The sequence below is a fragment of the Oryctolagus cuniculus genome, chromosome 7, assembly GCF_051225735.1.
Source record: "Oryctolagus cuniculus isolate XC-2025 breed Fujian yellow rabbit chromosome 7, ASM5122573v1, whole genome shotgun sequence".
Classification (NCBI taxonomy): Eukaryota; Metazoa; Chordata; class Mammalia; order Lagomorpha; family Leporidae; genus Oryctolagus; species Oryctolagus cuniculus.
In genome coordinates, this window is record NC_142873.1 from 161,781,441 (window position 1) to 161,800,213 (window position 18,773).

At 62.9% G+C, this 18,773-nt stretch overlaps 2 protein-coding genes across 6 annotated transcripts; both read right to left on the reverse strand.

Annotated features, from left to right (window-relative positions):
- Window positions 1-1,170: 1,170 nt before the first annotated feature.
- On the reverse strand, window positions 1,171-9,455 carry ZBTB48 (zinc finger and BTB domain containing 48). 3 transcript variants are annotated; one of them, XM_002716146.5, is made up of 11 exons: window positions 9,309-9,455; window positions 8,201-8,878; window positions 7,548-7,789; window positions 4,217-4,328; window positions 3,502-3,594; window positions 3,108-3,194; window positions 2,795-2,949; window positions 2,284-2,420; window positions 2,050-2,214; window positions 1,614-1,702; window positions 1,171-1,530 (listed from the first exon to the last, which is right to left on the reverse strand). In XM_002716146.5, exons 2-11 carry the CDS (start codon window positions 8,873-8,875, stop codon window positions 1,234-1,236), a joined length of 2,052 nt encoding a protein of 683 aa, XP_002716192.3. In that variant the 5' UTR covers window positions 8,876-8,878; window positions 9,309-9,455; the 3' UTR covers window positions 1,171-1,233. The 3 variants fall into 3 exon arrangements, 2 of the variants coding, with proteins under 2 accessions (XP_002716192.3, XP_051712849.3); XM_051856889.3 differs by having other exon boundaries at window positions 3,108-3,173; window positions 9,309-9,449; XR_016210276.1 differs by lacking the exons at window positions 1,171-1,530; window positions 1,614-1,702; window positions 2,050-2,214; window positions 2,284-2,420; window positions 2,795-2,949 and having other exon boundaries at window positions 3,166-3,194; window positions 3,502-3,706; window positions 9,309-9,449.
- Window positions 9,456-9,668: 213 nt separating this feature from the next.
- Window positions 9,669-18,769, reverse strand: TAS1R1 (taste 1 receptor member 1). Of its 3 annotated transcripts, none has more exons than XM_089301547.1 (7): window positions 18,596-18,769; window positions 18,091-18,157; window positions 15,456-15,762; window positions 13,765-14,452; window positions 13,166-13,378; window positions 12,104-12,224; window positions 9,669-10,799 (listed from the first exon to the last, which is right to left on the reverse strand). In XM_089301547.1, the coding sequence occupies exons 4-7, from the start codon at window positions 14,428-14,430 to the stop codon at window positions 9,868-9,870; spliced, it is 1,932 nt and encodes a 643-aa protein (XP_089157673.1). In that variant the 5' UTR covers window positions 14,431-14,452; window positions 15,456-15,762; window positions 18,091-18,157; window positions 18,596-18,769; the 3' UTR covers window positions 9,669-9,867. The 3 variants fall into 3 exon arrangements, with proteins under 3 accessions (XP_089157673.1, XP_017202103.3, XP_002716194.3); XM_017346614.4 differs by having other exon boundaries at window positions 13,765-14,526; XM_002716148.6 differs by lacking the exon at window positions 18,596-18,769 and having other exon boundaries at window positions 13,765-14,526; window positions 18,091-18,276.
- Window positions 18,770-18,773: the final 4 nt, after the last annotated feature.

The following is an 18,773-nucleotide window of genomic DNA, read 5'->3' on the forward strand; positions in this document are numbered from 1 at the left end:
ATATATTTATTTGAGAGTGACAGAGGGAGAGACAGAGATCTCCATCCACTAATTCACTTCTCAAGTGCCCACAACAGCTGGGGCTGGGCCAGGCCAAAACCAAGCTAGAGCTCCACCTGGGTCTCCCACATGGGCGGCAGGGATGCAGTTACTTGGGCCACCCCCTGCTGCCTCCCAGGTGCAGTATCAGGAGGCCGGATCAGAAGTGGAGGAGCCAGGCCTCCAAGCCAGGCATTCCGACATCCCAAGTGTTGGCTTAACCTGCAGCACCGGATTCTTGGACAGCGCTGCTGTCAGATGGCGGCAGTCTGTCTGCTCTTGACCCCAGTGACTGCTCTAACAAGCTATGGCAGAGGATGCCAATGAAAAAGGCCTTTTGGGATACTGTTGAGCCCCCATACCGTGCTGCCAGGCAGAGCCCAGGCCCCAGCCAGCACCGGCACTGCCGCCTCGCCAGGCTTGGGGTTGCGCCTTAAGAGCGGAGTCCCGGCCCTCCGGTTGGTGCTCCTTGCCCCGTGATGGATGGTGTGAACAGTGGGCTCTCAACCCGGCTGTGCAGCTCGTGCTGTTGCGATTCCAAGACCAAGGAAACGAAGTAATTGCCTCAGGGTCCCAGCGCCAGAAGTCAATCTGTTCTAGCGCCGTGTGCTTGTTCCCCACAGCTGTAGAACCAAGCAGCCACCACGGCGCACCCAGGCCCCCGGACATGCAGACCCAGCTAGGATCCTCCCAGGGGACAGATCCCTGTGGGAAAGGCCACTACCGGGCCCCTCAAGGCCCCAGGCGTGCTTGGCTTCAGTCCTGAGCAGCCCGTGAGGCCACTGTCAAGGGCCCCGCCACTCCATCTTTACTGCCGAGACTTCGTGCTCAGTCTTGCCCCTACTAGCTGGCGTCACCACCTCAGCTCCAGAACACAAAACTGGCTGCCCTACTGGCCAGTGCTCCAGAGTGCAGAAAACAAGGGACAGAAGACAGATGTGGAGAATGCCTGGGCCTAGCGGCTTGGCCCCCAAAGCCATCCCACCCGTCACAGCTCAGGTCCCCGATGAGCTGGGGGTGCCAGCGGAGCCCAGAGTCCAGGGAGCTCTGGGCAGGGCACCACTGAGGGCACAGCTGGGAAAGCAACACTTCACAGCCTCCAGGGTGCAGGGGAACAGACCACCAGGCAAATCAAGTCCAAAACCACGTGTTTATTGGGTCTGGGGTCGAGTGGGTCTTGGCAGAGAGGGTGTGCTACGTGTCACAGTCCTCAGGGACGGCTGCTGTGATGATGAGTGACGGCTCCAGGACCCCCGGGCCAGCAAAGCCTTCCTCGGCACACAGTCTCTGGCCAGGGAGCTGAGAGGCCAGACCGCCCTGGGCCAGGGACTCCACGATGACCTCAGCCGAGGCCACTTCCAGCTCCGCAGGCGGCTGCAGCGCCACCACCACCATCTTCTCGTCCTCAATGACCAGGTTTCGGAGCTTGCGCTGCCGCGGGTTGTAGTTCTCCACGCGATCGTGGATCTCCATGTGCCTGCGCAGGTGAGCCTGGGGGGAGGGGGGAGGGGGGAGGGCGCGCTCAGGCTGGGGGAGGGCCGTGGCTGGGGGAGGTGACCCGGGGCCTGGCTCACCTGCCGAGTGAACTTGTAGCCACACTCGGTGCACTCGAACTTCCTCACCCCCTTGTGCCGTCTGACGTGCACACGCAGCTGCTCCACGGCTGCAGGAGGGAAGGGAGCCCCGTGTGAAGAGGGGAACCTGAGGATGGTGCCCTGGGACAGGAAGCCAGGAGCCCCAGCGTGCGTGAGCAGACAGGAGATGCAGCAGAGCCTGGGACGGGGCGTGGGCAGCGAGCCCCTGCGCCCCTCGGCAGTGTGCCCCCAGCACGGCCCCAGGTCGTCCTGCACTGCACTCACTGCAGTCACAGAGGTTCCCACGTCACCTAACGCACGGGGACACAAAGTCCTGCCGCCAAGAGTGGGCATGGGAAAGCCACGGGTGCCCCTGACCTCTCCAGAGACCCCCAGCGCGGCTCAGCCCTCGACTCCCCCCGGGGCGCTGAGGTACCTTTGAAGGTCTTGCCGCAGATCTGGCAGAAGTGGGGCCGGCCCTCCTGGTGGCGACTGGCCACGTGCCGCAGGAGCGGCCCCTTCTCAGTGAAGCGCTGCTCGCAGAACTCACAGCCGAAGGGCCTCTCGCCGGTGTGGGTGCGGTTGTGCTTGTCCAGGCTGGCTGTGGGGACAAGACAGGGCTAGGGCGCTGCCCTCCAGCCTGGGGCGGGGACCGCGGGGGCCGCCTCACCTTGGGTACGGAAGGTCTTGCCACAGAGGTGGCACTGGAAGGGCTTCTCGCCCGTGTGCGTGCGCAGGTGCATGTTGAGATTGGCCTTCTGGGTAAAGGCGTGGCTGCAGAACTCACAGACATACGGCCTCTCGTTCCTGTTCAGGTGGGGACACAGGGCAGAGGCCACACTGAGGGAGTGGTCTCCTTCACTCTGCTACAGCTGGGGGCCAGCCTGGAGGAAGCAGGGCCGAGGCAGTGCGTGGAAGGGGGTACCACCTCGATCCTGGGGCGCCAGGGAGCAGCAGTCACAGGAAACAGGACAGCAAGACTCTGCCCTGGAGCAACAGAGCCTTGTTTCAGCCTGAAAGCCCCTCCCCACCTACTCTGCGGGTCCCACAGCCCTGCTCACCCCAGAAGGGCAGCAGGCACGAGATGCACAGGAGAGGGCACACGCAGACGCTCGGCAGCATCCGCCACCTTCCCGGCCCGGCTGGAACCTCAGGAGACCGGAGAACCCGGCACCCCGTACCTGTGCTTGGCCTTAATGTGCATCTGCAGCCCGTTGCGGCTGGAGGCCCGGTGCCCACACTCCTCGCACACAAACAGCTTCTCCCCACGGTGCTTGAAGGCCTCATGCAGCTGCAGCTCCGTCCGGGACAGGAAGCACTTGGCACAGGTGGGACACTACGGGGCAGACGGGTCAGGCAAAGGGACAGGGCCAGGGTGAGGACGATGACAGCAGCAACCGCATGGCCCCCGCCCATCCGGACACTGACAGGGCCACCTCAATCTTGCCTCAAAAGCCCCGTGGGCGTGGGCCCGGCCCCCGCGTCTGCACTTACCGCATGGGGCTTGGGGGCTCCGTGAAGCTTGATCATGTGACTCTGCAAGTCCTTCTTCTGCATGAACTGCTGGGAGCAGGAGGAGCACTGCAAGGCAGGCCCAGCGCCCTCAGGACGGCCGCGCCACCAGCACCCGGCCGGCCGCTGCCACCGAGGAGCTGCTGACTCCAGCAGAGGCGGCACCACCCCCTCTCCGTGCCCCACTGCCCACGCCACGCCCGGGGGGTGCGAACCCGCCCTTCATGCAAGGAAAGAGGGGGGCCTGCAGCCAGTGGCCTACCGCAGGTGTGGGGCACTGGATGGGCAGGCAAGGCAGCTCCTTAACAGCCACCACGGGGGAGGGCCCTGACCCCACCCCTGCAAAGGGCTCAGCGGGAGGCACCCTGAGGCTGACCTTGTAGGGCATCTCCCCCGTGTGGGACACCATGTGCACCCGCAGCTCCATCCTCCGGCGGAAGGTCTCCTGGCACACGGAGCACGTGAAGACCTGGCGGTGTGAGGGGCAAGCAGGGCCAGCATCAGGAGGGGCCTCCGCCCGCGACGGCCGCCTCTGCGGGGGCTTCCACTCGCTGCTGGCGAGTCTGCCTGGGGGGAGGGGGCTAGGGTGGGAGAGGGCGACACGTAACCCGCCTGCCCTGACCACTGCTGCCACTGCAGCCCACCAGCGCCAGGCCCTTCTCAGACTGGGGCAGGGCAGGGGCCGTGCAGCCTGACCTGCAGTCCCTGGCCTTGGGACCAACAAGCCTCCACGGAGGCCAGGCCGGCTGCCCCCTCCCCACAGGCCCGCAGCGGGGTAGGGGGTGGGCCCAGGAGGCCTTTCCCAGTGCCCACTGGGGCGCCCTTCTCCAAAACGCAAGACAGAGCTGGGCCGGGAGCCCAGCAGGCAAACCCAAAATGCTTCCCACAAAGTCCTTCCAAATCTTGTCCCTTCTGCTGCTGGGACCTGTGTCCCCACTGTCCCAGGGCACAGACTTGACGACCTCAAGGACGCTGCGGCTCCCTCAGGCTTACAGCTCCCTCCTGAGAGAGTCGCGTGGGGCACTTCCCACTGGTTCAAACACGCAGACCAGTGTGTCCCCGCCCACAGGCACCGGGCCACTCCCAGATACCTGTTCTGAGCGGTTCACGCAGTTCCGGGCTTCGTGCTCCAGCAGGTTCTCCTTCCGAAAGTAGCACTTCCCACACTTGGGGCACTCGAAGGGCTTCTCCCCAGTGTGTTTCCTGCCAGGAGAAGGCAACAGGAAGTGGGGGCTGAGGACCTCCCACAGGACCTCCCCCTCGCCCCTCTGGTTCTGGCCACAGTAAGAAAGACAGGTGTGACGGGCCGGCCGCGGCTCACCACGTGGGCTGGGTCAGACCCTGGGGAACAGGCAGGGCCAAGCCCAGAAATCCCCTCCAGCACGGAGACTGTCGACAGGGACGGTGTGGCCAGAAGCTACAGGTAACACCTGAGTCCTGAGCCAGCCCTAAGCCCCTCCTCTGCCGGCCTCCACAGCAGCCACGGCGGAGCTCAGTGGCAGAGGCCAGCGGGGAGGGCCGGCACAGGCACGCAGTCCCAGCCCCTGATGACCTGGCTCCAGCGCTGCCACCTAACAGCCAGGGCATCTCCCGGGCTGCTCCAGGTGTCGCCTCCCACCTGGCCTCTATGCTCCAGGCCTGCTTCCCCACAGTAGCCAGAAAGACTCTTAGATACAAGCCAGACCTCGTCACCTCGTGGCAGACGACTCCCAAGCCTCCCTTCCCGCTCTGAGACAAGCCTGGGGGGCTGCGGACGGCGTGCGCGGCCCTCCAGAGCTGCCTGCCCCTGCCCTTGCCGGCCTACTCCACAGCGCCCCCGGGGCCGGCACTCACCCCCTTGCGCTCGCTAACCAGCTGCCAGCCGTGCTCTGGCTCTTGGCCCTGCCCACGGCTCGCCCCAGCCACACACGCCACTGCCTCACTGCTCGGTCTCTGCTCGAATCTCACCTTCTCTGCAACTTCCCCGACCAGACCATCACTATTTATTTATTTATTTATTTATTTATGTATTCTCATTAAAACGTGCTCAGTAACTGGCACACGTGTCTCAAATGTAACAGAGGAAACTGAGGGCAGAGTATCTGGAGAGTCCCTAGATCGTGGTTTTCCTGTAAGTCTAAAAATGTTATGGAAAGAAAACGCATTAAAAAAAGAAGAGGGACGTGCGACGATGGATGAACAAGGCATGAAACGCTCCCACCAGGTTCCTTCAGGAAAGCCCGCCGACTCCTGCTCTAGATACAGAAGCACTCGGCATCAAACCCTGCTGCTTCCCTCAGGGAAGACCTGGTGAAAAACACATTTCACTGCACTGACTCCTGGGGGACCCCAGACTTTTACAGGTCCCACCCTTCAAAGTCCCACAAAGCTGACATCTGGGCATCTACTAAGGAAAAGCCCATCATCTCCGATCTTGCATCACAGACCACCGTTATTTAAAAGCGCTGCCTGACCCCACCCTCTCCTGCCCATCCCCGGGCGGGCTCCACCCCATGTCTGTCTCCACGCACCTCGACTCCTCTGCGAGGTTTGCCTCGGCATCCCTCTGTGCAAGGCCGACGCCGCGAGGGACTCTGTGCAGCGGCCTGGTCAGCTCCCAGGCACTGAGCTGACGGCCCTCGTGTGGACCGCGAGAGTTTCTACACCTGCCAGAGCCCAGGCTTTTCTCCCCATGACACCGACCTTCAGCGTCCCCCAGGACAGCGACCTCATGAGGTCATCACTTCCTACCGGTCCTCGGGACCCAGTCAGCAACCCAGAATCCTCCGCCTGGAGCGTCCAGTTGGAAAACAGACTGGCGCAGGCTCCCCTCACAACACAGGCACCCCAGACCCCACAGGCCGCAGCTGCCCCGAGCAGGGCGCACAGCTCCGGCTCCAGCAGATGCCCAGCGGCTTTCCAAAGTGTCCCACTGAGAGGAGGCGTGTGACCCACCCTGGCTCGGCAAGGAAGCGCAGCGGGGGCCGGCGATGCCCTGGGCTTGGAGGCGGCAGGGCTGGAAGGTCTGTCACTCGCTGCCGTCCCCAGAGGCCTCGCAGACTCCGGACCGCTCGGCGATGACGGAAATGCTTGGTGTCTGTATGACAGACGCCACAGCCTGGGAGCCCCGTGGCTCCTGGGCACTGGGGAGGTGGCTACTGCACCCAAAAACTGAACCGTTCAGCTAATTTAACAAATCTGAAGATAAAACTGCCCCAGGGCTCCTGGGTCGCCTGCTGGACGCTGCAGCCTTAGACCTCTTAGGTCTTTTCTGCTGCCCTGAGGCACCTGAGTGATCTCCCCAGAAACACAGGAAGCGCCAAACCCTAGAGATCTGCACCTGCCCTAAGCCCGGACTGCTAAGCTTCAGTACCGAGGATGGGGCCTCACTGGAGCACAGGGGCCTTGGCACAGCCAACTGGAGGTCAAGGCCACGGCTGACAAGATGTCCACAGCCCCTCCCCAGCCAGAGGACCCAGGAGGAGGGGGAGGGAGACGGACCTGACTCAAAGCCGGGTGCTCACTCCCAGATGACCAGTGCCAGGCCGATGTGGGGCTGAGATGAAGCCCGGAAGGCACTGGGAGAGTGGGAGACGGGACAGGACGCTCAGGACCCCTCCTGCACTGGGAGAGCGGGAGACGGGACAGGAGACGGGAGACGGGAGAGGACGCTCAGGACCCCCCCTGCACTGGGAGAGCGGGAGACGGGAGACGGGACAGGAGACGGGACAGGAAACGGGACAGGAGACGGGACGGGAGACGGGACAGGAGACGGGACGGGAGACGGGACGGGAGACGGGAGACGGGACAGGAGACGGAACGGGAGACGGGAGACGGGACAGGAGACGGGACGGGAGACGGGAGACGGGACAGGAGACGGGAGACGGGACAGGAGACGGGACGGGAGACGGGAGACAGGACAGGAGACAGGAGACGGGACAGGAGACGGGACAGGAGAGGGAGACGGGACAGGAGACGGGACGGGAGACGGGACAGGAGACAGGACAGGAGAGGGAGACGGGACAGGAGACGGGACGGGAGACGGGACGGGAGACGGGAGACGGGACAGGAGACGGGACAGGAGACGGGACGGGAGACGGGATGGGAGACGGGACAGGAGACGGGACAGGAGACGGGACGGGAGACGGGATGGGAGACGGGACAGGAGACGGGACGGGAGACGGGACAGGAGAGGGAGACGGGATGGGAGACGGGACGGGAGACGGGACAGGAGAGGGAGACGGGACAGGAGACGGGACGGGAGACGGGATGGGAGACGGGACAGGAGACGGGACAGGAGACGGGATGGGAGACGGGACAGGAGACGGGACAGGAGAGGGAGACGGGACAGGAGACGGGACGGGAGACGGGACGGGAGACGGGACGGGAGACGGGACGGGAGACGGGACGGGAGACGGGACAGGCGCTCAGCGGGACGCCTACCTGTTGTGCACCTTCAGGTAGTACTTGCTGAGGAACCTTTTATGGCACGTGGGGCACTCGACCGGCGCCGCCGCGCCTTTTCTGCTGCCCGCGGGCTCCACCGCCAGGGAGTCTGTGCCCAGGGCTGGCTCGGCCGCACGGGGCTTTCTGAGTTCACTCGACTTCCTCCTGGTCAGCACGGGCTCAGCCTCAGACACGTAATCACCGTCACCATCGTCCTCAACTTGAACCACCACTTCCCACTAGAGTGAGAGGCAGTGGGGGTGGGGTCACCAAGTTAATCGGCAGGGCTGTGGGGGCCAGCTCCAGGTCCACCCCAGCCCCCGTCTGGACACGTCCTCATCAGTAACTCCCCTGCAGGGTCCCATGGCAGACAGCACCTGCGCCTTGGGTTTGGAGGGCAGGGCTCTACTGTGGGGAACCGGAGCCCGCTGGGCTTCAGCCCCCTGGGGAAACACTGGGCACCCGGATGCCGCCCATGCCAACCCCCCCCCCCCGTAAGCTGCAACCAGGGAAGGTCAGCTGAAGCCACCGGCTGCCCACATCTGCAGAAAGCCTCCTGTCAACCCCTTAACCGTATCCAACTCAGGGGTCCAGGTCACCCCCAGAAGTGTCGGTCTTTCGCCCTACGCCTGCCTCCCCGGGCACGGTACCTCGTTACTCTCGCCCTGCAGCTGGCCACCTTCCGCCTCAAAGGGCCTGGGGGGCACTCTGCAGTCCTCGGGCAGCTTGTCCTCCGGGACACCAGGGTTCAAGGCCTGCTTGAACTTCCCACGGAGGAAGGAGGGGCTGTCACTCTGAGCAGGGGGGTGGAGCTGGGGTGTCTGGGGGCTGTGACTGCCTCCGGGCTCTTGCTCCCTGGGGACTAGGCCCAGCGTCCTGGAAACGTCCTCCTCCTGCAAGCCCGCTGGCTCCTGAGGACGGGCAGCGGGCCTCCCCAGCCCGCTCTGGCCGCCCGGGGCCTGTCCCACCGCAGTCTTGGGCTTGAAGCTCTGGCACAGCTCCACGGCCTCCGGCACTCGCAACTCCCGGGCTGCCAGCAGCACCTGATCGCGGTTTCCCGAGGTGAGGGCGAGGTGACCCGTGTAGAAGAAGTCCAGCAGGAGGCCAAAGATCTCCGCGAAGCCGGCAGGGAGGACGACGCTGCCCCCCGGGCCGTCGCCGTAGAGGCTTTGGAAGAAGTGGCTGCAGCAGGCGAGGACGCTCCAGTGCGCCTTGAACACCAGGCCCCCGACGTCCAGGGTGGCGTCGCAGTACTGGCCTTTCTCCCGCTGCTTGTTCAGCTCCTGCAGAACCCTCACGCTGTGCTGCACGAAGGAGCCGTCCATGGTCTGGAGGGGGGAGGGAGGCACGAGGTCGGCCAAACTGAGGCTAAGCAGGCGCAAGCTCTGCACTGGAGGAGGGGGGAGGTCGGGTCTCCTCAACCACCCTTATCAGCACCAGGGCGTGGAGAGGAGCGGGCTGCCAGCCTCCCGGGCCAGAGGGGACGGGGCGGAGGGGGTCGGGGCCCAGGCGGCCGGCTGCGGGGAGAGCGGGAGGCAGGACAGGGTCAGGAAGCGGGCCGATGGGAGGCAGCAAGCTTGGGACGAGCGGAGGCGAGGAGGAGCGCGAACTCCTCAGCAGGACACAGCAACACGACCCTGTCCGGAGGGAGCCCTCGCCGCGCTCACAGGTCCCGGGCGGCGAGGCAGGAAGACCGCCGCGCCCACACGCCTGTCAACGCCGACAGCCCCTCCCTCCCGCGCCCCGCGCCCTCCTCACCCAGGGCCGCTACTCCCCGCGCCGCCCTCACGGGCCCGGCGGCACGACGCCTCCACAGCCCACGGACCAATTGCCCAGGCTGTACGTGCCCCGGCCCACACCGTGCGGAGACGCCGCCGCCGCCGCCGTCGCGCCGGACGTGACGTCAGGACGCGCCGGCCTTCCAGCTCCGGCCCCTGGGGGCGGGACCCCACTCGGAAAACTGCCAATGGGAATCAGGAGGGGGTGGGGCCTAGCCCGGCTCTTCTCTCGGACGCGGCGCACACCTTCCGCGGTTGCCTGGCAACGCCAAGCTGGGCGGCCGGCTGGGCTCCGGCGCCCGATGGGTGGACAGACAGGAAGTGAGCCAGCACGCAAGCACGCATTTCACCTCTTTATTGGCAGCTTGGAGCCCGGGCTGGGCTCTGCCGTGCGCTCACACATCCCAAGCCAAGACCGAGTTGCCCCCACGGCCTCCCGGACGCCCCCGGCCCTCCGCAGTCCGCTGGACCCTTCGACCCTCGGGGTCAGGGAGGCTGGCAGTCCGCTCGGCTCAGCTTGACCCCGCCTGGCCCACGGGTCAGCTGGAACCGCAGCGCCTCGTGTAGTCCTGGATGGAGGCCTGGAAGTGCTCCGTGCTGTTGAGGTCTGGGCGGCAGAGGATCACGTAGCACTTGGGGAGGAAGTAACCGCCGAAGAGGCTGCCCAGGCTGCTGAGCCCGGTGAGCACGCTGAGCACCGACAGGTACTTGCCCTGGAAGACGCTGGCCATGGTGAAGACGGTGATCCAGGACACGAAGTTGAGCAGCAGGCTGAAGGTGACGCACTTGGCTTCGTTATAGTTCTCTGGCAGCTCCTTGCCCAGGTAGCTGCAGGCAAAGGCGCAGACGGAGAGGAAGACGTTGTAGGCGAAGGCCATCATGAAACCCGGGGAGTTGACCTCTGTACACTCCAGCATCACCAGGTGGGGGTAGCGCTGATAGTCCCTGTTGGGCAGTGGGGTCCACACTGCAAGCCAAATTAGACAGAGGAGCAGCTGCACCGCTGAACTGACCAGCACAAACAGGCCAGCACCGTGGTTCCGGACCCAAGTGTGGTAGAACGACGGCACCTTGGTGGAAAACTTGAAGATGATGACCAGTTGGAAGGAGCGAATTGTCAGGCAGGACAGGAAGATGGCCAATCCCAGGAGCAAGGGGGCCCGGCGCAGCAAGCAGGCAGGCAGCGTGGGCTCCCCGAGAAAGCCGTAGAGGCTGCAGCTCCCGGCGGCCAGGGAGCCCAGCATGAGGAAGCACAGCCTGCCCCCGGCCGACTTCACGACAGGGGTGTGGAGGTGCCGGGCACACAGGCCGGCGGTCCCCAGCAGCAGCAGCAGCAGCAGCGTGTTGGCCGTCAGAAGCACCCAACCGATGGGCTCACGCCAAGTCAGCACCACCACGGCCCGGGGGAAGCAGGTGTGGCTTCCCTGGGGGGCCCACTCTTCTTTGCCACAAGGCTGGCAGCTGTGCAGGTCTGAAAGGGAAGGCGGGGAGGGGATTCGGGATGGAGCAAGGAGGTGGCGCGGGCACACGAGATGCTGGGTTACCACGGCGGTGTCCTCAACACGCCGGGGACACAGCCAAGCTCTGTGTGGGGCAGGATCCCAGGAGCCCACACGCCGAAACGTCCCCAGGGAGCGCCTTGTCAGGCGATGGCCCTGTCCTCACCCAGTGAGGCTGTGTGACCCCGTGTGGGGCTGGGGGCCTGTGTCTGCCAAGGGCCACTCGGATGTGTAGAACATCGTTTGCAGGCCGTACAAACATGATCAAGTTGGGGCCGGCGCTGAGGCGCAGCGGGGTGGGGCCGCGGCCTGCAGCGCAGGCATCTCATGTGGGCGCCAGTTCAAGCCCCGGCTGCTGCACTTCCGATCCGGCTCTCTGCTGTGGCCTGGGAGGGCGGTGGAGGGTGGCCCAAGTCCTTGGGCTCTTGCACCCACCTGGGAGACCCAGAGGAGGCTCTTGGCTCCTGGCTTCGAATTGGCTCAGCTCTGGCTGTTGCGGTTATTTGGGGAGTGAACCAGCAGATGGAGGACCTCTCTTTCTCTCTCTCTCTCTCTCTCTCTCTCTCTCTCTCTCATTCTACTTCGCTCTATAGCTCTGTCTTTCAAATAAATTTTTAAAAAATGATCAAGTTACAAATCCACCTGCTGTAGATTTATTGAATCTCAGGTTCCCCCTGTGGTTGCCTTGGCAGGGCCTGACCCAAGGCTTCTCTGAGGTTAACATTGTAATGGGAGCAGCCAGCCCGGGAGAGGGTGTCAGCACTCTGTCTGCCGCACTCACTAGCCAGTCCATCTTCCTGAGCGCCCTCTCTGTGGTTTCCGAGCCCTGACTCGGGACAGAAGAGATGCATTCGGAGGAAAGGGTGTGGCCCCTGGGGAGGCCAGCTCGGGGCAGAGCCCTCAGTTGCTTTCTGACCTCAGCCTGGCGTTCCTGGGCGGGGGCACACTGACTTGTGTCAAACCTTTCAGGTGCCGCTTGTCTTTGGAACAGGCAACAGAAGGGCCCTTGCACAGGTGGGATGGGAGGACAGGGAGGAAAGTGTAGGTGGCTCCATCTGGGCAGAGACGTTGAATTCAGAACGGGACTGCACACGCAGGAACTGTGTCGTGTACCTTTGTCTGCTTGATCAGAATTCAGTCTGGTGGCAGGTGTCTTCCATCCTGTACCCGACTGGTAGCGCAGTGACCCGACTGTGCACACAGGGACCGAGGGAGGTCCCTCCGTGCACCGTGCAGACCCCAGGGAAGTCACGTCCCCACCCACTGGCTCACTCACCGCTCTTGTTGACGAAAGTCCCGGCCTCGCAGGGCACACACTGGAAGCAGCAGTGGTGAAAACTCACGACCACGCGCTGGTACCCGTCCAGGCAGTCGCTGGAGCACACGGACTGAGGCACCTGGAAGAAGCCACAGGTGTTCTGCAACCCTCGAAGGAGCCCAATCACAGTTGCTGAGCGTGCGCGCTGGGGGCTCAAGGGCAGGGCAGAGCCCCTGGCTGTGAGCCGAGGCCCACCTGGCACCTGTCTGCTAGCCCAAGGCGCTAGCCTTCCTGCTCCCCTGGCGTGACTGGGTATGGGGATGCTGGCTTGGTACCTGGAGTCCCCTCCCGCTCTGTGCAGGCTCTGTCAGCGTCACCTCCAGGTCCCAGGCTGCCCATAGGTCAGTTGCCTGCCGGGGCTGGCGTTGTGGTGCAGTGGGTTAAGCTGCCTCCTCCAATGTCAACTTTTTTTTTTTTTTTTTTTTTGACAGGCAGAGTTAGACAGTGAGACACAGAGAGAAAGGTCTTTCTCCCGTTGGTTCACCCCCCCAAATGGCCGCCACGGCCGGTGCACTGCGTCGATCTGAAGCCAGGAGCCAGGTGCTTCTTCCTGGTCTCCCATGCGCGTACAGGACCCAAGCACTTGGGCCATCCTCCACTGCACTCCCGGGCCACAGCAGAGAGCTGGACTGGAAGAGGAGCAACTGGGACTAGAACCCAGGGTGCCAGTGCTGCAGGTGGAGGATTAGCCTAGTGAGCTGCGGCGCCGGCCCAATGCCAACATTTCATGTGAGTGCTAGTTTGAGTCCCAGCTGCTCCACTTCCCATCTAGTTCCCTGCTAATGTGCCTGGGAAAGCAGCAGAAGATAGTGTAAGTACTTGGGCCCCTGCCTCCCAAGTGAGAGACCTGGGAAAAGCTCCTGGCTCCTGGCTTTGGCCCGGCCCAGTCTTGGCTGTTGTGGCCACTTGGGGAGTGAGCCAGTGAATGGAAGATATCTCTCTGTATCACCGCCCTCCAGATAAATAAATAAATAAATTTTAAAATAAAAGTCACCTGCTGAGTGACCACAGCCTTGTTACCTTGTTGTCCTTTGTATTCCACTGGATTTTGGTCTTATTTATGTCCAGATGAACCGGAGAGCGCAGGGAGGAGCCAATGACCCTGAAGGTCCACTCAGGCCCACTCCAGTCCCAGGCAATGACGTCATAGCCACCGAGGGGGTCCCCGACGTCAGTAAACGTCACCATGTCCTCATGCAGAAGGAAATTCACCTTGCGGATCTGCTCCAGAAGCTGAAACAAGCAGGCGTCGTGGAAACCCAGATCCAGACAGCCCAGGAAACAAGTGCCTGGGGCGTGCCCAGGCGTCCACCCTGGGTGCCTGCCGCCCACCCAGGTCTGGCCCCTTCCTCAGAGCCCTGTCCCCTCCTAGGAAGCCCCTTGACCTGCCCGCCCAGCCCCCAGGAGGAGACCTCTTTGCAAAGACTCGTAGCCCTTGCTGCTTTGGGTGCATGGTAGGCAGGAGAAAGTAAGGTTCAGAGAAAAGGATTGATCCAAGAGAAGAGACCCGCGCTCCCTCCCATCGCTGTCGTCCCTCCTGGCACCCAGCATGGCCCCTCTGCTCGCCTCAGGACTGGCCGTTCTCCCAGGACAGGGTGCCCGGGGCTGGGCTCTCTTACCTGCCAGGGGTAGAACTGGCGCTTAGAACAGGCTCCGGAGGCACAGCCCAGGAGCTTGTGGAGGCCGTGGGCCACGGCATACACTGCCTGGTACGCGCTGTAGGCCGTACTCATGGAGAAGGCTCCAAGTGGGGGCGTCGTGTGTTCTGTGAAGGTTTGGCAGTCTTGGCAGAGCTGATTGGTGCTGCACCAGGAGCCCCCCAGGCAAGGTTTGGGGGCCACCTTGTGTGCCCGGGCATAGGCCTCCTCGAACTCCCGCAGGCCAGGGACAGGTCTCTGCTGGATCGCCACGCCCAGCACCGTGCCGATGCCCCGGATCCCGGGCAGGTTGGTGATGTGCGTGGAGATGGCCCAGTCTCCCGAGGCGATCCACACCTTGCCGGTCAGCTTGGCCAGCACTACGGACTTGAAGAATACCCAGGCCACCTGCCGGTTGCTGAAAACGACCACGACGGTGGCCTTGGATTGGATCAGGTGGTCCAGGATGCCCTGCACCCTCTCGTCACCCACCTGGGCAGAGGAAGGCACCATGGCCTTGTGGGCGACGCAGATGCCCCGGGGCGTGGCCAGCTCCTGCAGCGCCTGCACCCCCAGGAGTCCATAGGTGTCGTCGCTGCTGACCAGTGAGATCCAGACCCACTGGAAACTCTGCATGAGCTCCACCATGATCTCCACCTGGTGCTTGTCGCTGGGGATGGTGCGCAGGAATGAGGGGTACTGCCGCCTCACGCTGAGCACCGTGCTGCTGGCCTCGTAGCTGATCTGTGGGGGTCCCAGCCAGCCAGTTCAGCGGCGGCAGCCTGACCTCAACGTCGTCCCCCTCCTCAGGCTCCCATTCCGGGCCCTGTGCTAGGTGTGGAGTCCCGGGGAGGGGGGAGACCAGGAAAGCAGTGCCCAGATCACAAAGAACCGTGCAGGCCCGGGGGAGGCTGTTGGGAAGGTGGGATGCACCTGCTGGACGTGGTGTGTGTGTGTGTGTCGGGGGGTCATGCAGTCTAAGCACACGGAACAAAGCCTGCCTCCAAGGCAGTGATGCAAGTGTGTGTCTGGGTGCCTCCAGGGACTCGGGCTCAGAGGGGAGCATTGGCAGGGTGGGGCAGGAGGGCTCAGCTCTCCAGCTAAGGGTCCTGGACTTCAACCTGTAGGCCACGAGAGGCCCCTGGCTATGAGAGGAGCACATGGGAGGAGGGCGATGCGAGCGAGAAGGGAGGACTCTCTGGAGAAGTCCCTCGGGGAAGGCGGCAGAGAGAGTGAGCGTAGTGCAGAGAGCAGGGGTGTCTGGAAGGGGCAGTGGGACCCCAGCCCGCCTACAGGCCCAGGAGGAGCCATCTGGGAGGGAGCCAGGCCAGAGGGCTCGGGAGGGACGTGCACCTCTGAGGCAGGGGGCGCGGCAGGCGGGCAAGGTAGGGGAGACACGGAGGAGCTGGTGGGGTGGGGAGTGGAGTTTCCAGTCCTTAGCCAAGGAGTTGGAGCCCTGGGGTTGCTTAGGCAGAGGGTGTGAAGTTCAATAGTGGTCGTTGCAAAGGGGAGTGGCCTTTCCCATGAGCCCTGGACCTCTGCAACAGGACTAATGAGCAGTGGTCACCCAGCTGCCCCAGCCAAGGAAGGGACAGCGGCTCCTGCGCTCCCTCCCCCCACGCCTGCTGGACTGCCCAGAGGGGAGTGGATGAACCGCCAAGGCTGCAGCTTACCAGGGGCACCAGGAAGGGGCCCAGCAGGGCGGCGGTGGTGGCGGCCTGCCTGTTGCTGTCGGGCCCGATGACAGCCACGACCCTGGGGGAGTGGTGCTGCAGGTCCTCTTGGATCTCTACGTGGTCTGTCCCTAGCCGGGAGAGCACTCTCAGCGTGGCGTACACGTTGGCGGAGTCGGAGCACACGTCGTACAGCTCATACCCCAGCGTGACGTTGGGCAGCAGGGTCGTGGAGTTGTTTATCTCCTCGATGCCGAACCGGATGGCCTGGAAGACGTGGTAGCCATGGCCGTTGAAGCTGTCAGGCCTGTGGGGAAAGGCGAGCCAGGAGCTGAGGCGGACGCAGCCCTGATGAGCCCTGAGACCCTCTGGCTGCCTGGCATCCCGGGCCCGCTGGGTCATCTGTCCCCAGACAATCACGACCTCAACACGGCCCCGCGGTACAACACAGTCCCAGGAGGGAGAGCCAGGAAACAGGCTGCCGAGAGGCCACACGGCGCGCTCCCCCCTGCACTCGGGCATCGAAGCAGAGAGACCTACGCCATCAGCCAGGGTTCCCCAGGGGAAGAACAGGACCCACGCAGACATGGAGGGCCCTTCAGAAAGCTGGGGGGAGCGGAGTAGAAGCAGAAGCGTTTAAAGTCCACACATAGTTTTTTATTATTATTATATGCATTTCCCACAAACTTTTTGGAGACCGCTGGTGGTGTCTATATATAGAGAGAGGTTTATCTGAAGGAGCTAGCTCAGCTGGTGGGATGCCAGGGGCTGGCAACTCTGAGATCTGCAGGGCCAGCCAGCGGGCCGGGCATTCTGGCAAGAGCTGCCGTCACGTTCTTATTTATTTATTTGAAAGGCAGAGTTACGGAGAAGCACAAGCAGAGGGACAGCGCGTGCAATGGCCTTCCATCCTCTGGTTCACTCCCCAGATGGCCACAATGGTCACAGCTGGGCCCATCCGAAGCTGGATCGGAGGTGGAGCAGCCAGGACTTGAACCGGCACCCACATGGGATGCCGGCACTGCAGGTAGCCTCATCGGCTAAGCTGCAGCGCCAGCCCCCTAGCCCCGGGTTTCTTTTCCCAGATTCCTATCTCTAGCCCTCTGGACTGGTCCCAGATTTCTGGAACATTCCTCTTGGGTGTGTTTCACGAGTAAGGGCATCCTGCAGCCAAGCCCTGACAGCATCCTCAGGCCTCCCAAACTCCTTTACGCAGTCTGTAAGCAACAGTCTTCTTTCTTTCTTTTTTTTTTTTTTAATATTTATCATGTATTTATTTGAAAGCCAGAGTTACACAGAGAGAGGAGAGGCAGAGAGAGAGAGAAAGAGAGAGAGAGAGAGAGAGAGAGAGAGAGAGGTCTTCCATCTGCTGGTTCACTCCCCAGGTGGCCGCAATGGTGTTTCTGAAGCCAGGAGCCAGGAGCTTCTTCCGGGTCTCCCACGCGGGTGCAGGGGCCCAAGGACTTGGGCCATCTTCCATTGCTTTTCTAGGCCACAGCAGAGAGCTGGATCAGAAGTAGAGCAGCCGGGCATGAACCGGCGCCCATATGGGATGCCGGCGCTGCAGGCCAGGGCGTTAACAGGTGCTCCACAGCACCGGCCCCAGCAACAGTTTTCTTAGACAGAAAGGGGCCAGCACTGTGGAGTAGTAGGAGCAGCCTCTGCCATGCGGCTCCAGCATCCCACATGGGCACCAGTTCGAGTCCCAGCTGCTCCACTTCTGATCCAGCTCTCTGCTGTGGCCTAGAAAAGCAGTGGAAGATGGTCCAAGTCCTTGGGCCCCTGCACCCGCGTGGGAGACCCGGAAGAAGCTCCTGGCTCCTGGCTTCAGAAACACCATTGCGGCCATCTGGGGAGTGAACCAGCAGATGGAAGACCTCTCTCTCTGTCTGTAACTCTGCCTCTCAAATCACTGCCCAGACCCCTGACTTCCTAACTTTGCTCAATTCCTGAGGCATCAACTGCTCCATTTCCCTTTAAGATTTATTTAAAAGGCAGAGTGACAGGAAGAGAGAGAGGGATCATCCACCTGCTGGATCATTCCTCAAATGACCACAACGGCCAGGGCCGGGCTGGACCAAAGCAGGAGCCTGGAGCCATCTCCACTCTTTCCCAAATTCATTAGCAGGGCCGGCGCCGCGGCTCACTAGGCTAATCCTCCACCTAGCGGCGCCGGCACACCGGGTTCTAGTCCCGGTCGGGGCGCTGGATTCTGTCCCGGTTGCCTCTCTTCCAGGCCAGCTCTCTGCTGTGGCCAGGGAGTGCAGTGGAGGATGGCCCAAGTGCTTGGGCCCTGCACCCCATTTGAGACCAGGAGAAGCACCTGGTTCCTGCCATCGGATCAGCGCGGTGCGCTGGCCGCGCAGCACGCCAGCCGCGGCGGCCATTGGAGGGTGAACCAACGGCAAAGGAAGACCTTTCTCTCTGTCTCTCTCTCTCACTGTCCACTCTGCCTGTCAAAAATAAATAAATAAAAAAATTCATTAGCAGGAAGCTGGGACTTGAGTGGGTGCTGGGATATGGGATGCCGGTGGCGCTTAATCCGCCATGACTCAATGCCAGCCTCTACATCTGCCTTTTTGGCTCCTCGGAGAACCATACTGGCCAGGGGACACCCCTGCTGACCCTCACTCACCGATCGCAGAGGGTCACCTCGGGTCTGTGTCTCTCGTGCTGAAGGTCACCATGGAGAGGGAGCAGGCCTGCAAGGAGGTAATCCCCAGGGAGGCTGAATTCGGGGGAGGACTGCGTCTCGTGGCAGCTGAGCGCCCAGGCCACGGAGAGCTGCAGGCCCAGCAGGTGGGCTGCACCGCGCAGCATGCCGGCCAGGTGCCCAGCATGGCCGCCCAGTGCCCTTTAAATAGAATGGACGGGGTGGGACTGGAGCCCAGTTGCAGAGGCCAGGCTGCCGGCCCTGGCCTTCCGGGCCTGTGGTCCCACTCAGGAACTGGGCAAGGCCCAGGCGTGGATGCAAACCAGGGGGCAGCCCGTGACCCCTCCTCTGCACGGTTGTGGGTTCTGTCCTAGCTCCAGTGCCTCCGGCTTCACCTGGCTTCTGGCAGGGCTCCCTGGCCTCTTGGGGGGGTCTTTAGGGGTGCAGAGCTTGCTACCAGGGAGCTGCAGGTTTTAGAACTTTTTACCTGGGCCTTGGCTAACTGAATGCGACCGGAGTCCTCGGCTTCCTGACACCACCTGCAGGTGAAGCCTCATTCCGGGAGCCCCATAGTCCCTGGCCTAAATGCATGCAAACAACAGGCATGCAAATTGCTCCGTTTTGTTTAAAATGCCAATCCTGGGGCTTTCTTTGCAGGGAGGTAA

What these genes read in the sequence shown, in the direction of transcription:
- TAS1R1 (XM_002716148.6), bottom strand. Translation starts at nt 18,275, where the DNA reads ATGCTGCGCGGTGCAGCCCACCTGCTGGGCCTGCAGCTCTCCGTGGCC. An exon ending in GCCCCTTCCTGGTGCCCCTG is followed by an intron (nt 14,527 to 15,455) that starts GTAAGCTGCAGC and finishes GGACCCCCACAG; the next exon opens with ATCAGCTACGAGGCCAGCAG. An exon ending in GCCAGTTCTACCCCTGGCAG is followed by an intron (nt 13,379 to 13,764) that starts GTAAGAGAGCCC and finishes TGCTTGTTTCAG; the next exon opens with CTTCTGGAGCAGATCCGCAA.
- ZBTB48 (XM_002716146.5), bottom strand. Translation starts at nt 8,875, where the DNA reads ATGGACGGCTCCTTCGTGCAGCACAGCGTGAGGGTTCTGCAGGAGCTG. An exon ending in GCGTGAACCGCTCAGAACAG is followed by an intron (nt 3,595 to 4,216) that starts GTATCTGGGAGT and finishes TCACACCGCCAG; the next exon opens with GTCTTCACGTGCTCCGTGTG. An exon ending in CACATTAAGGCCAAGCACAG is followed by an intron (nt 2,421 to 2,794) that starts GTACGGGGTGCC and finishes CCACCTGAACAG; the next exon opens with GAACGAGAGGCCGTATGTCT.